The sequence below is a fragment of the Rhincodon typus genome, chromosome 3, assembly GCF_021869965.1.
Source record: "Rhincodon typus isolate 14 chromosome 3, sRhiTyp1.1, whole genome shotgun sequence".
NCBI classification, from domain to species: Eukaryota; Metazoa; Chordata; class Chondrichthyes; order Orectolobiformes; family Rhincodontidae; genus Rhincodon; species Rhincodon typus.
In genome coordinates, this window is record NC_063334.1 from 98530156 (window position 1) to 98543285 (window position 13130).

Sequence of the window (13130 nt, forward strand, 5' to 3'; positions counted from 1 at the left end):
AAACGTCAGCCTCTCTGCTCCTATGATGCTGCTTGGCCTGCTGTGTTCATCCAGCCCTGCACCTTGTCTTATAAATTTGCATAATGAGTTTAGCCACCTTGTTCAAGTTATACACATTCTCAGAACTTCTGCGGCATCAACATGGGGTGGCACAGTGGCTCAGTGGTTAGCACTGTTGCCTCACAGCGCCAGGGACGCAGGTTCGATTCCATCTTTGGGCGACTGTCTGTGTGGAGTTTGCACGTTTTCCCCATGTCTGCGTGGGTTTCTTCCGGGTGCTCCGGTTTCCTCCTACAGTCCAAAGATGTACAGGCTAGGTAGATTGGCCATGCTAAAATTGCCCATAGTGTTCAGGGATGGGTAAATTAGGTGGGTCATAGGGGAACGGGTCTGGGTAGGATGCTCTGAAGGCCGGTGTGGACGTGTTGGGCCGAAGGGCCTGTTTCCACACTGTAGGGATTCTATATATTAAAAAAAGTCTCCATTCAAAGGTCTCTGGTTTAAATACAGCTCTCAGCTACTGTTGTGTTTGGACTGTGATATTTTAACTGATGCCTCCAAATAGGTAAAGATCTATCAGCTGACTTGGACACAATGTGCCTGTGGATGTTACAAGTGAGAATACCTGTAAGAGTATTGTCCAGAAGTGAGAAATGAGTTAAAGTGGAAAAAACCTCAAATTCACGTCAAATCTTAGTCTTTAGGTGTCATGTTGTTTGTGCATTGGCAATTCTACATGAGACCAAGTGGGGAATGGCACCAGTACTACTTGAGCAACCTTCGATGTCTGGCTCAGGGTGGGAACAGCAGCAGTATTGTCCTACGCAGCCTGAGGTTAAGAGCATGACCAAGAGGAAGATTCATAAGAAAATGTTGAATTATATTTTTAAGAGTAATGGTATTATTCTAAAATGTATGTTGCTCGTAAGCTAACCTGATGAGTTAATCTTTCTGTTTTGCATCCCAGACAAATCCAACCTATTTGGCCAAACTGATCTTCCAGATGCCTCAAAACAAGTCAACTAAATTCATGGATACTGTCATCTTCTCCTTGTACAACTATGCATCAAACCAGCGAGAAGAATATCTGCTGCTAAAACTCTTTAAAACTGCTTTGGAGGAAGAAATCAAGTAGGTTGGCTAAGGGATCTCTTCATCCCCCATCCCCCAACCTACCATCTGTATTTTGTTTTTAAGTGTGCTCTCACAGATTTTAGCAACTTTTTTTGCTGTGTCTGTGTCTGCCTGTTGCCATGCAATGTATGGCAGAAGAATTTTCAGCCATCTGGTTAGTGGAGAACGTTCAAGAAGCCTTGCTTTTGTTCTCCTCCACCCCCTCTCTCTCGGTTTTGGTTCTCTCTACCGATCTCTTCCCTAGTTTAGAAAACAATGAGCACATTTTATAAATCTCTCGCTAATACCCCAGCAGAAGTTAGCTAACTTTGCACAGAGCAGAAATGAACAGGATCCTTTACTTTCCCAATCGTACGGTGCATTTAGGCCCTGATGTATCTGAGCAGATAAATTGATTTAAAGTTTTATATTGCATTCTGGAACTCCTTTTCTGACAGCACTATGGGTGGACTTAGCCCATATGATCATAGATCAGTTCATAATGACAGCTCACCACACCTTCTCTGGGGCAATTAGGAATGGGCAATAAATGCTGGCCGAGCCAGCGATGCATTGCCACGGTCCGTGAACTAGTTTAAAAAAACAAAATGGACAAAAAAAAACAAAAGAACTACAGATGCTGGAAGCCTGCTGAATGGGCTCAGCAGGTCTGGCAGCATCTGTGGAGAGAAAGCAGAGGTAAAGTTTCGAGTCCAGTGACCCTTCTTCAGAAGGTTCTGTTTTTGTGTGTGGGGACAAACACAGTTTGGCTGTGAACCTTTTCTCCTTATAAAATTGCCCTTGCAAAGAAACAGTGAGCCGAGTGCACTACATTCATAATGACAGAATTGAATGTCCTCGCATGTGAGGGAGAGGCTCTGGAAACATGTCTACTTCCAAACACCCTGAAACCAGCAGCTGGAAATAAAAAAACAAAAGTGACTGCAGACACTAGCAGTGTAGCTTTGATTAATGGAACATATAAAAAACTTGTGTATTCAATTGAAGTCATCTTGTATATAAAATGAAGAACTTTATACAGTACGAGTGTTCTCATGTTCCTTGTAATTACAGTGCAAAGCATAACACACTAAACAGCTGGTAAAATGTGCATTGGTCATAAACTAATTTTTTTAGCAATACAGATGAGAATCAGAATATGTACCTTTTGATATCAAGGCAGAGAGAATACCTATGTATTGCTGACACGCAAAAATTCAAATATATGGAATAAAGTATGCCATACTGCAAAATGAATTCTTAATCACCACAGTTAATACTTAGCCAGAAGCAAACTGCAATAGCTTGTCATCACTTAACATTAAAGATTAAAATTGCAAATGTTAGATGATTAATGAAATGTCACCAAATATTGTGGAATATAATTACATATTGCTTAAAAACACAAATTCAGAAGCAAGTGCTTTAACCGTGTTCTAAGAATGTACCACGTAGCTTTTCTTTGGAGAAGAGGTGAATTAGAGCTCCTTAATTCTGCACATGTTTTATCTTACATTTACTAAATACAGGTCTAAGGTGGATCAGGTTCAAGATATTGCCACTGGAAACCCCACGGTCATTAAAATGGTAGTTACCTTCAACCGTGGTGCGCGTGGACAGAATGCTCTGAGGCAACTGCTTTCTCCTGTAGTGAAAGAAATAATGGAGGATAAAACACTCGCTATAAATACAAACCCCGTGGAGGTATACAAGGCCTGGGTAAATCAAATGGAGATGCAAACTGGTGAGGCCAGGTTGGTAACGTAACTGACAAATTAATAATCAGTATGTGTGTACAAGCTTACTTTTTTGTCATATTATGTTGTAATAGAAGAATTTTACAGCACCGAAAGAGGTCATATAGTCTATCCCGTATATAGTCATGTAGTCCATCTGTGTTAGCTCATCAAATAATCTTTGTTCAGACAGTAATCCTTCGAGATGGGTACAGGCACAGCGTCCAAACTCTGGCACGCTTGTGTCCAAGCTGTGTTTCCTTTTGGGTCTTTCTGGATTTTGGATTACCTGTTAGTTTTCTGATGTCAGCCCACAACAGATTCCTGGTAGGTGTTTCTAAACTTTTTTTTCAGTAAAAGCTCCAAGCTACCATTCCCTGAATGAGTTGGATCATGAAAAGCACGTTCCAGGACAACTGTTGAATGCAAAATAGCAAATGCAAATGGACAGGATAACTTACATAAATGCTGTAAACGTTAAGCAACTCCCTCGTAAAAGGAACAAGAATACTGGATTTAAGGCAATATGCAAAAGAAGCAAGGGTTACGTGAGCAAAACTTTTATCACACAGAAGTAGTTAAAGCTTGGAAGGCACTGCCTGGAACTCTGCTGGAGGCAGGTTCAACTGAGGCATTCAAAAGAGCATTGGATAATTATTTGGGTAGAAGTGGTGTATGTTGGTATGGAGCAACACCAGGAGGTTGGCATGAGGTAATGATGCTTATTTGAAGAGCAGTTGCAGGCATGATGGGCTGAATGGCCTGTGCCATAACAATTTTGTGATTCTGAGACTCTGATACACTATATATAGCTTTTTTTTATTAAATCATTACGGTGATGTGATGGAGGCTTTGAAAAACGTTATCCAGATTGTCACAAAATTGTTTACTTTAATTTGTGTATTTTACCTGGTCTTTAAGTGAATTCCTAAAGTAAGCCATCTTTAAGAATTGATTAGGACGTCGTGCTGCAGTGTTATGTGCCCTCTTTAGAATAGGATTTTAGATTGGAAAACCACAGGCAGAATTTTCTGTCTATTTTATCCTGATGTCGAGATCAAATCCCACTGCATCAGGAGCAGTAACTCGATGGCAGTTTTATGGGTGAATGAGCAGCCAGTGGCCAGAAGGATGCAACCACTGTCTGCTTGAGGATGGCGAATGGCCTTTCAAAGCTGGAGGTGTCAGTAGCAGGTCCTCCAGCATGACATGAGGTGCAGCCTGCCAATGCAGTGAAGGGCAGCACGGTGGCTCAGTGGTTAGCACTGCTGCCTCACAGGACCAGGGAACCGGGTTCGATTCCACCCTCGGGTGACTGTCTGTGGGGAGTTTGCATATTCTCCCCGTGTCTGCGTGAGTTTCTTCCTTGTGCTTTGTTTTCCTCTCACAGTCCGAGGACATGCACGTTATGTGGATTGGCCATGCTAAATTGTCCATGGTGTCCAGGAATGTGTAGGTTAGGTGGATTGACCATGGGGAAATGCAGGGCTAGTGTACTGGGTCTGGGTCTGGGTGGGATGCTGTTCAGAGGATTGGTATAGACTTGATGGACCAAATGGCCTGCTTCCATGCTATAGGGTTTCTACGAAACCTATGAAGACTGCTAGCAAAAATGATTCCATTTTGGGACACCTCTTACATTCATTGTACACTTCATTTGGAATTACAAATAGGTACAGCTGCTAGCCCCCTCACCCTGTGGAGGGCCTGTCCCTCAATAGGTTGGCTGCAGCCTCAACTATAGCCAGGTGAGAATGGTAGAGGTAAGTGGATGTCAAAGTGTTCCTGGAGCATTGGCCCTCTTCCCCCACCCACCCCTGATGCCAGAAGACTGCCTGCAGACATCTGCAGCGCTCCTGACTTGATTAAACCAGTGGGTGATGGGGTGGGTTGGTGGCTGCTGAGGATATATTATAATTGATGTAGCACTTGTGGGAAAATAATTGTTCCCAGCCTGGCTAGACATCCAAGAAAATAGCCATGAGTCATCATGCTGGCTGACGTCAGGAAATTCTACATTTGCATTCCTCCATTCCTGCCTGTAAATCAGGATTATAACCTTGTCCCACATGTTTCAGAAATCTATATTCCATATAACCCTAATCTCTATCCTCCTGTACCTCAATTTGTACTGGGTGGATAACGTCACTCAAATCGTTGAGGATTCCATGCATTCAGTTTTTCTCTTTTTCAATGATTCATTTACTGGTGTTCCTGCTCAAAGCGATGAACTGCACACCCAAGGTAATGTTTTGTTGTTTTGCGTTTGCAGCAAACTGCCATATGATGTCACAGCAGAGCAGGCCTTGTCACATGAAGAAGTGAAGACCAAACTCGAAACCTCAATGCGCAACCTGCAAGCTGTCACCGATAAGGTTCTCATGTCAATTAGCACATCCTTGGACACCATTCCGTAAGTAGCATTTATCATGCAATCGTCAAATGACAGCACCCACGTGGAAATCTTTAGCCCATTGAGAGATCTGTGAACAAGCTTTCCAATTATACCCACTCTCTATATATTGCAGATGAGTTCAGAATCGGGCTGTTACATAAAAACAAATACCAGAAATAGGTGCAACTGGAATTTATTTTAAATATGTCAAAAATCATAACGTTTCATTCAAGAATTTATTTTTGTAGTTTACGTTTATAAACTGCAATTATGTTTGTGTCCTTAAGTGCTGACTTGGCTTTTTTATGCTGCAGCTATCATTAAATTTACCCAAATTTTGACAGGATTTCTAATCACTGTACACTGGTTTTGTTTAAAATACAATGCAAACTTCAGACTTGTTTCATTGCCAAACTCGTGCAAAAGGAAAATGCCTTGAAGTTATTTTCATCAGTATTTACACTTTCATGATATTAGTTACTTTCTTTGAATGGTTTACACTGACACTATCTTGATTCCTATAGTGGAATTAGCATTTCTTTACAAACTGAATCAGCTGCAGCAAACATTTCCAAGATGATCAAAATAAAAAATCTGTTTGAAGATATTGAAGTAGTAATTATGGTTCACTCATTTCTTGGTCCTTAAACCAGGATCTCAAACTTTCAATGTGTTATACCACTGGATATGCAGCTGACAACATCTTATGTTTTTGCGAGCTTGCCCCAAAAGTCAACTTAAATAAATGTCAGCCTTATTACAATAAGCCTATGGGACATGAATTAGGACAAGGTACTCTTGCAATATTTCCTCTGTGCACCATTATCAATGGATATTCACGTTTAATTTTTAGCAGCAGAACTGTACCTCCCTTTAAGTGGTACCTATAAGTAACGTCAGTAATGCACAATGTTGATAACTCCTCATTAGACAAGTTGCCAGTGAATGATACGCACCTACTTTTTATTTAAATTAGTCACAAAATGACCTATTTGTTCACATGTTTAGGCATGTACTCCAAGCATGGCAGCAATTCTGCACCCAAAATTGGACTTAAACCAATTTCTTCTTCGTTCTGTGTATAAAGTTGTGATTTGAGTTAATAGCTGCTTGCCTGACTCTCTAACTTTTGATTCTGAATTCAGTGATCAGTTATAAAGTCCTTGCTCCTAATCACTTGATATCAGTCAGAAAGTAAATTTGTTAACATTATATCAAACTATAGGTCCTGATTTCTGAATTAAAATGAAAGCTGGAGAGCTATATTTCATTTTCTGCTGAATTTTGTTTGTGTTAGACAGCTATGTGCAAGTTAGTTGAATGTACTTTGTACAGATTGTTTTCCCCTACCCCACAAAACAAAAGACTGACTTGGCCTTAGCAGCAAAAGCAACAAGTGTTAAAGAGCAATTTGAGTTATGTGCTGGTCCTGCGGCTCTGCTGGTATTGTCTCCTTTCTTCCTCATTCTCACCCATGTTACAATTAACCATAGAAAAATAAATTATCAAAATTACTTTCTGAAATATTGTGATTATGAATAAATGCAGACTTAATTTTAAACTAAAATTACAATATTAGATTCTGGCTTATGTATCCATCATTTTCTATTAATGTCAACAGGAACAGATGGTTAGGTATGGAGTGATATTTTTATAACCGTCTTAAAGCCGTAATGATAAACGTACAGTGATAAAGTCAGCATTCGGAGGCTATCATCAAATATTTATGCAAGTATTTAGAAATGCAAAATTTGATCAATGAGAAACCAGGATTAATTTGAGGCTGATCATTTTTAGCCAAGCTAACAATTTAAAGTGACCAACTGCATAAGTAACTGTACAAAATCTACAAAATTTTCAGATTAGATTTGATGGGCACTTTAATTGATAGGCAATTAAGAAAAGTTTCGGCACTTTTGAACTACAGTGATATGGATAAAAAATTAAAACTGGAAGAACTGCAGACGCTGTAAATCAGGAGCAAAAACAGAAGTTGCTGGAAAAGCTCAGTAGGTCTGGCAGCATCTGTGAAAAAAATCAGAGTTAACGTTTTGGGTCCGGTGTCCCGGTTCTGAGGAAGGGTCACCAGACCTGCTGAGCTTTTCCAGCAACTTCTGTTTTTGTGCACGGATAAAAAATTGACTGAGCAAAAATACCCAATGTGTTAGAGTAAATAGATGTTGCTCAGATTAGAGAAGGGCTGAAAACAGTATGCAGTACAAGGTCAGTTCTGGATTATTTTATCCACTGTATACAAAGAGGTTATGTACTTGTGTAGAGGGAATGCAATGTTGAACTTTTCTGATTCTGTAAAAGTAAAGGACTTGGTCAACAGCAAAGAGAATTTAAATATGTCAGGATGATATGTCTGAGCAGAATTTAATTTTGATTTGAGGGCCAATGCATTATAGATGAAAGAAAATAGGAATAGCAAATAAAAATAAAACATGGAAAGACACTGAAGATGTGAACTTAAAAAGAACCTATCCCTTCATGAAATTATGAATACAACCAGATTGTTCCATTCAGGACTCTGGAATTGAATTTTAGAACAGAAAGCAGAGTGAACAGTGCAGTGAGCAGAGAGCTGGACAATGGTATTAGGTTAGCGGAGAGATGCACAGTACGATTTTCTCTCTTTTTAATGATGATGGGCTGTATCCTGGAGTCCTCCTTCAATAAAATTTGATTATCCTTATTTACAATACTTGGATTCCATTCCTCTACTGGCTGTAAAGGTTCCATCTTCTCTACCCCACGCCTCACCTGAGTCATGGTGATCCTCGAGTTAAACTCTCCACTGGTCATCTCCCTCTCTAATGAGGGAGCAGCCCTATGGTCATCTGGGACGATGACAACTTTACCTTTTACTGGTAATAGCTGAACGTTAAAATTAAATTTGGTTTTAAATGAGATGTATTTTCCCAATTGGACAATCTACATGTGATCAAAGCATTATAGCATCATGCTGAATCACACAGGAAAGTGTCCAGTCATTGATTCTATCTTGTGTTAGTCGTGTTTTATTAAACTTTAATCCATAATAATTCATTTGCTTGTGAGTCTAACCTTTGTTGAGCAAAAGTATTTTACTTTCCTGCAGAGGGCAGGAGAGTTTTTTTTAATCAACCCAGTAGAGTGGCTCATAAATAGTATGTCAAGAATGCTTTTTTAAAAAAAAATTATTTAATCATAACACTTTTTATTTGAAAATCTGTTTTGCTAGTGTTAATATTTCACATTTCTAAAATTTATTTGTCTGTCTGTAGTTATGGAATGAGGTATATAGCCAAAGTTCTGAAGAATTCGTTGCATGAAAAGTTTCCTGATTCCACTGAAGATGAACTGCTAAAGGTAACTCAATAACACTCTATATGTTGATTTTTACTTCAGCTGGCTCTGTCAAAAGTACCATGTTTTTTAGAAAAAAAGAAATTGTGTTCCAATCGTGTTTTTTTTTGTGAAAACTGTCATTTTGACAGCCTTTAAAGAAATGTTTTGAAGATTTATTGTATAATTGAGTTTGCTTCTAATGTAGTTGAGTACAAATAATAGTTGTCTAGGAAAGAGTTAAGTTACTGAGCAGTTGTGAATTAATGACAGTACGAATCCTATTGAAAATGGAAATGAAAGTTAGGATATTTTACTGAGTAAAATATCTTATAAAATTAAATATTTCCTGATTAAAACGTTTTAAAATTCCTTTCAGTTGTGTTTGTTACATAGAATTCACAACAAAGAATTTAGTGGCATCTGTCTTTCCTACATTTATAACCATTAGATTAATATTCTCGCTCATGTTGACAAGATAGCTCCTATTCTGTCAAATCTTTTCATAATTTTAATGAGCTCAGTAGTTGGAGGATGACCTGTTAGAGAGGAAAAGGAAAGTCCCAACTTGTGTAGTCTTTCCCAATGGCTTTAACCCCTTAGGTCTGGTGTTACTTTTGTAAATTTTTTTTGCAATTCTGAATAAGAACAGGATATAGAGTTCTGGACTACTATGCAACATATCTAATTCTATACTGTCATAACAAATTGCACAATGCAGAGCAACTTTAGGATGTTAGTTGCTTGTACAGTTGAAAATCATTTTATTTGTTAACACTCCAAGTTTGATCTCTTCTCATATATTTGTGTTCTCTGTGCTGCTTTCTTCACTATTTTAACTGGTGCACTGTGGGATTTAATGGTTTACCATCCTGATGATTGCTATTGTATTCATTTTGTTTAATAGACAACAAAGTTTAGTTCATCTCAAGGAGTGTCTATACTGTCTGTGCAACCAATGGTGAATGACAGTCAGCGCGTCAAACCCATCCTTCCTATTTTCTAACTTGTTTAGGTTTCTTCCAACTAGATTAGTTCTTAAATCCTAAGATATTTGAACTAAAATCTTTATCTTTACTGATATGATCTTTTGGAAAATTAGTCACCTAAAGTCATTTTAGCCGTAAATATAAGCTTGCCTTTTACAAGAATGAGTAAAAACTCATCTCTGACACTCTTCATGGATTTAATCCTTCTCGTGAGAATTTCTGTGGAAGTCATAATATTTGCTGCAATCACACACAAGGACCAGATACTTACTTACACTAGCAACCACATCAACAGCCATAAACAGAGCTGCATCAGGACATTATTCAAATGGGCTACAAGACACTGCAGCAACCCAGAATTGCACAAAGCATAGCAGGAGTACTGAAACAGAGTTTTTAGAAGCACACTCTGCGATTACCTCCGCGACAGACCACAATAAGAAGACACAACGTGGCTAGGTACATTAGTCACCCTACCATACATCAGAGGCATATCAGAGATGACTACAAGACTACGTAGACCCCTAGCTATCAGGGTAGACTGCAAAACAACAACCACCCTACAACAGCTACTGACTATCTTAAAGGATCCCATACCCACAACCAATAAAACTAAGATAAAGTACAAAATACCATTCAAGGATGATGAGAAACATTACATAGGCCAAACTGGAAGAAAACTGACAATAAGGATACACAAACACCAACTAGCCACCAAGAGACACGACCAATTCTCACTGGTGTCAATACACACGGACAAAGAAAGATACAAATTCAACTGGGACAACACATCCATAACAGCACAAGCCAAAACAGAGAGACACCAGGGAATTCCTGGAGGCCTGGCATTCCAACCGGAACTCCATCAACAAACACATTGAACCGGACCTGATGTACAAACCACTGAAGAACAGAACTGGAAGTAATGCCAACCACCTTAGCAAACTGAGGCATATAAATAACACCAACGCTTCACTGGAGGCGCACTGACGATGTTACTGAGCAGGGTGATGAAATTTCTGCAACCAAACGCACCGGCTCAGCGAGCATGTCTACACCTCATCCACAAAATGAGTTACAAATCTGCTCAAAAACTTTAAACTGATTTCTTGCACAGTACCATATAAGAACTGTACTTTGAAAATGGAAATTACAAATCCAGTCTTGAAAGTTTAACACTTCAGTTCCCTAGAGTTTACCCAAAAATCTGGAGAGGGAACGTTCTAAATTTTCCAAGAAAATTTGAGAAATGAGTTCAAAACCCATATTTATAGTTTAAAATGCTGCAGTTTTTTTTTTAAAAGGTATATATGCAAGTGTAGTATCTGAACAGTAATGTCCCTGAAATACTTCTATGTAACTAATCCTTGCTGTTTAACAAACCATTGTAGCTTTGGTTCTACATCAGTGAATGTGTTTCAATTGTGTTAATGTTGTGGAATAATGTTCTAACCAGGTACCTGTTCAGGCCTATTTACATGACTGACCTAAAATGCAGAAATGCTGCAAAACCATACTTCTCATGGCGAAATGGGATTCTGAAAGTGAATTAGTATATTTGAGTTACAAAATCGGATGCGTAGCTAGGAATTTCTAGCATGGTGTGGAACATCACGAGTTATAATGATTGTAATTCTTGTATGGGACATTAGCAAGGCAGGTCGAGGGATAGAAAATGAGTGACATTAGTTCCAGATAAGTGTCTATCCCTTTATTGCTTATTTTGTAGTTATCTCAAGGAAAGTTTTGTCCCAGTGATTTTAATATTACCAATTCATGTTTGCAGATTGTAGGCAACCTTCTTTACTATCGCTACATGAACCCAGCCATTGTTGCTCCTGATGGCTTTGATATCATTGATATGACAGCTGGGGGTCAGCTCCATCCTGATCAACGGCGGAACTTGGGCTCAGTGGCAAAAGTGCTACAGCACGCTGCTTCAAATAAGCTATTCGAAGGAGAAAATGCACAGTTATCATCAATGAATGCCTACTTATCACAGACTTACCAGAAATTTAGGTAAGTTGCAATATATGGAATCTGAGGTGAAAATCTTGACACTTAAAGTTATCTGCTTTTACAAAATAGGAAAGAATTGTTTTAAAAATTGTTTTTATAAAATATATCTCATGTGTGTTTCAAAACCATTACCAGTTTAGGAAGAATTAACTATATTCAGCAGCGCTGGTGTAAAATGGGTGTGACTTGTAATTCAAGCACAATTATTGCATTGATTAGACAGAGTTTGTGTTTTGTTGGTAAGTATGTTCATTCAGAAAATTTCAAAAATGAACATAAAAATGCAGTGATAGTAGGAACTGCAGATGCTGGAGAATCCGAGACAACAAGGTGCAGGGCTGGATGAACACAGCAGGCCAAGCAGCATCATAGGAGCAGAAAGGCTGACGTTTCGGGCCTAGACCCTTCATCAGAAAAAGAATGCAGTATTTATTTATTGGAAGCATGCTCTTGTCACCTTGCTTTCACTGCTGATATGCAAATATATGTTATTGCTACAACAAAAAAAGACAGCAAAGATGGAATGGCACTGTAGAAGAAAGAATGGCCAGGTTTCTAAGACAAGAATCTAAAGGTTTGAATAAATTAATTTCGAGGCTGTTCAAATTAAGTCTTCTGCCTCTGTTACATTGGCAATTCAAAACTCAAACTCCACTTTTCCACTGTTTTCTTACATTTAAATGTCACTTCAGCATCACTGTTCATGTAAAATCAACTGCACTCAAATTGGAATTAGCGGTGTCAACAGTTTTTCTTATTCAAATTCTCCAGTATCTCCCCACCTTTTATATTTAATTTTATTTCAAGTGCTGCTCAGATTACTTAGGTGAAAGACGGGGACAGAGGATATGACATGGAGTTGATCCCGTCCTTGCATTTACTTTGGAGCAAAGAGTTGTTGAACAGCAGCTACATCAGAATTCGTGGCTGTGTTTTGCAAACCCCAACCTGATTCAAATACTGAAGTTATTTGTAAATGTCTTCCCTACTGCTGGTTCTGTAAGCTCCAGGGGTTGTCCAAACTACGTGGTGCAGAATGACTCATTGTCTTTTCCTTTGAAATCGTTAAGGGAACTCAAAGGCAAAAAAATCCTGCTGGGCTGCTGTGTTAAAAGTCACGTTCACATCACAATCATGTTGACTCTTCAGTCATTAGAAAATTTGCAATTGAGTGGGTGCTGGAGACAGACTAATAAACACCAGTTGTGTGGTTGACAAGGGAATAAGACATGAGTAAGATAATGGGGAATAAAACAAAGTACTATAAATAGTCAGGACTGGCTGCCCTGTGAAGAGAGAAATAGTTAGCATTTCAAGACACACGAGAATTATGTTTGGAACTTTCCAGGGAGTTGACTAAAAAATTAAAGCAAACATTTTGTTTGTGTGTTTGAAGCAAAATTGTTAGCTCAAATATCTTTGAAAACCCTGAATTATTCCAAAGGTTTGCAGTATTGTGGGAGAAAAAGTCTGTTTCTAATGTAGTAATGCACCTTTCTGAAAGCACCCCCATGTCAAGTGAACACAAATGTCCCAGTTGTTTCAGAG

General features: G+C 38.8%; 1 protein-coding gene across 1 annotated transcript in view; it reads left to right on the plus strand.

The window, feature by feature from the left end:
• iqgap2 (IQ motif containing GTPase activating protein 2) overlaps positions 1-13130 on the plus strand; it is a 333913-nt gene that overhangs the window by 248076 nt on the left and 72707 nt on the right. Inside the window, exons 25-29 of the mRNA XM_048593829.1 lie at positions 968-1131; positions 2643-2867; positions 5122-5262; positions 8514-8598; positions 11350-11582. Of these exons, the coding sequence (XP_048449786.1) occupies positions 968-1131; positions 2643-2867; positions 5122-5262; positions 8514-8598; positions 11350-11582 (848 nt within the window). The remainder of the gene's footprint in view (positions 1-967; positions 1132-2642; positions 2868-5121; positions 5263-8513; positions 8599-11349; positions 11583-13130) is intronic.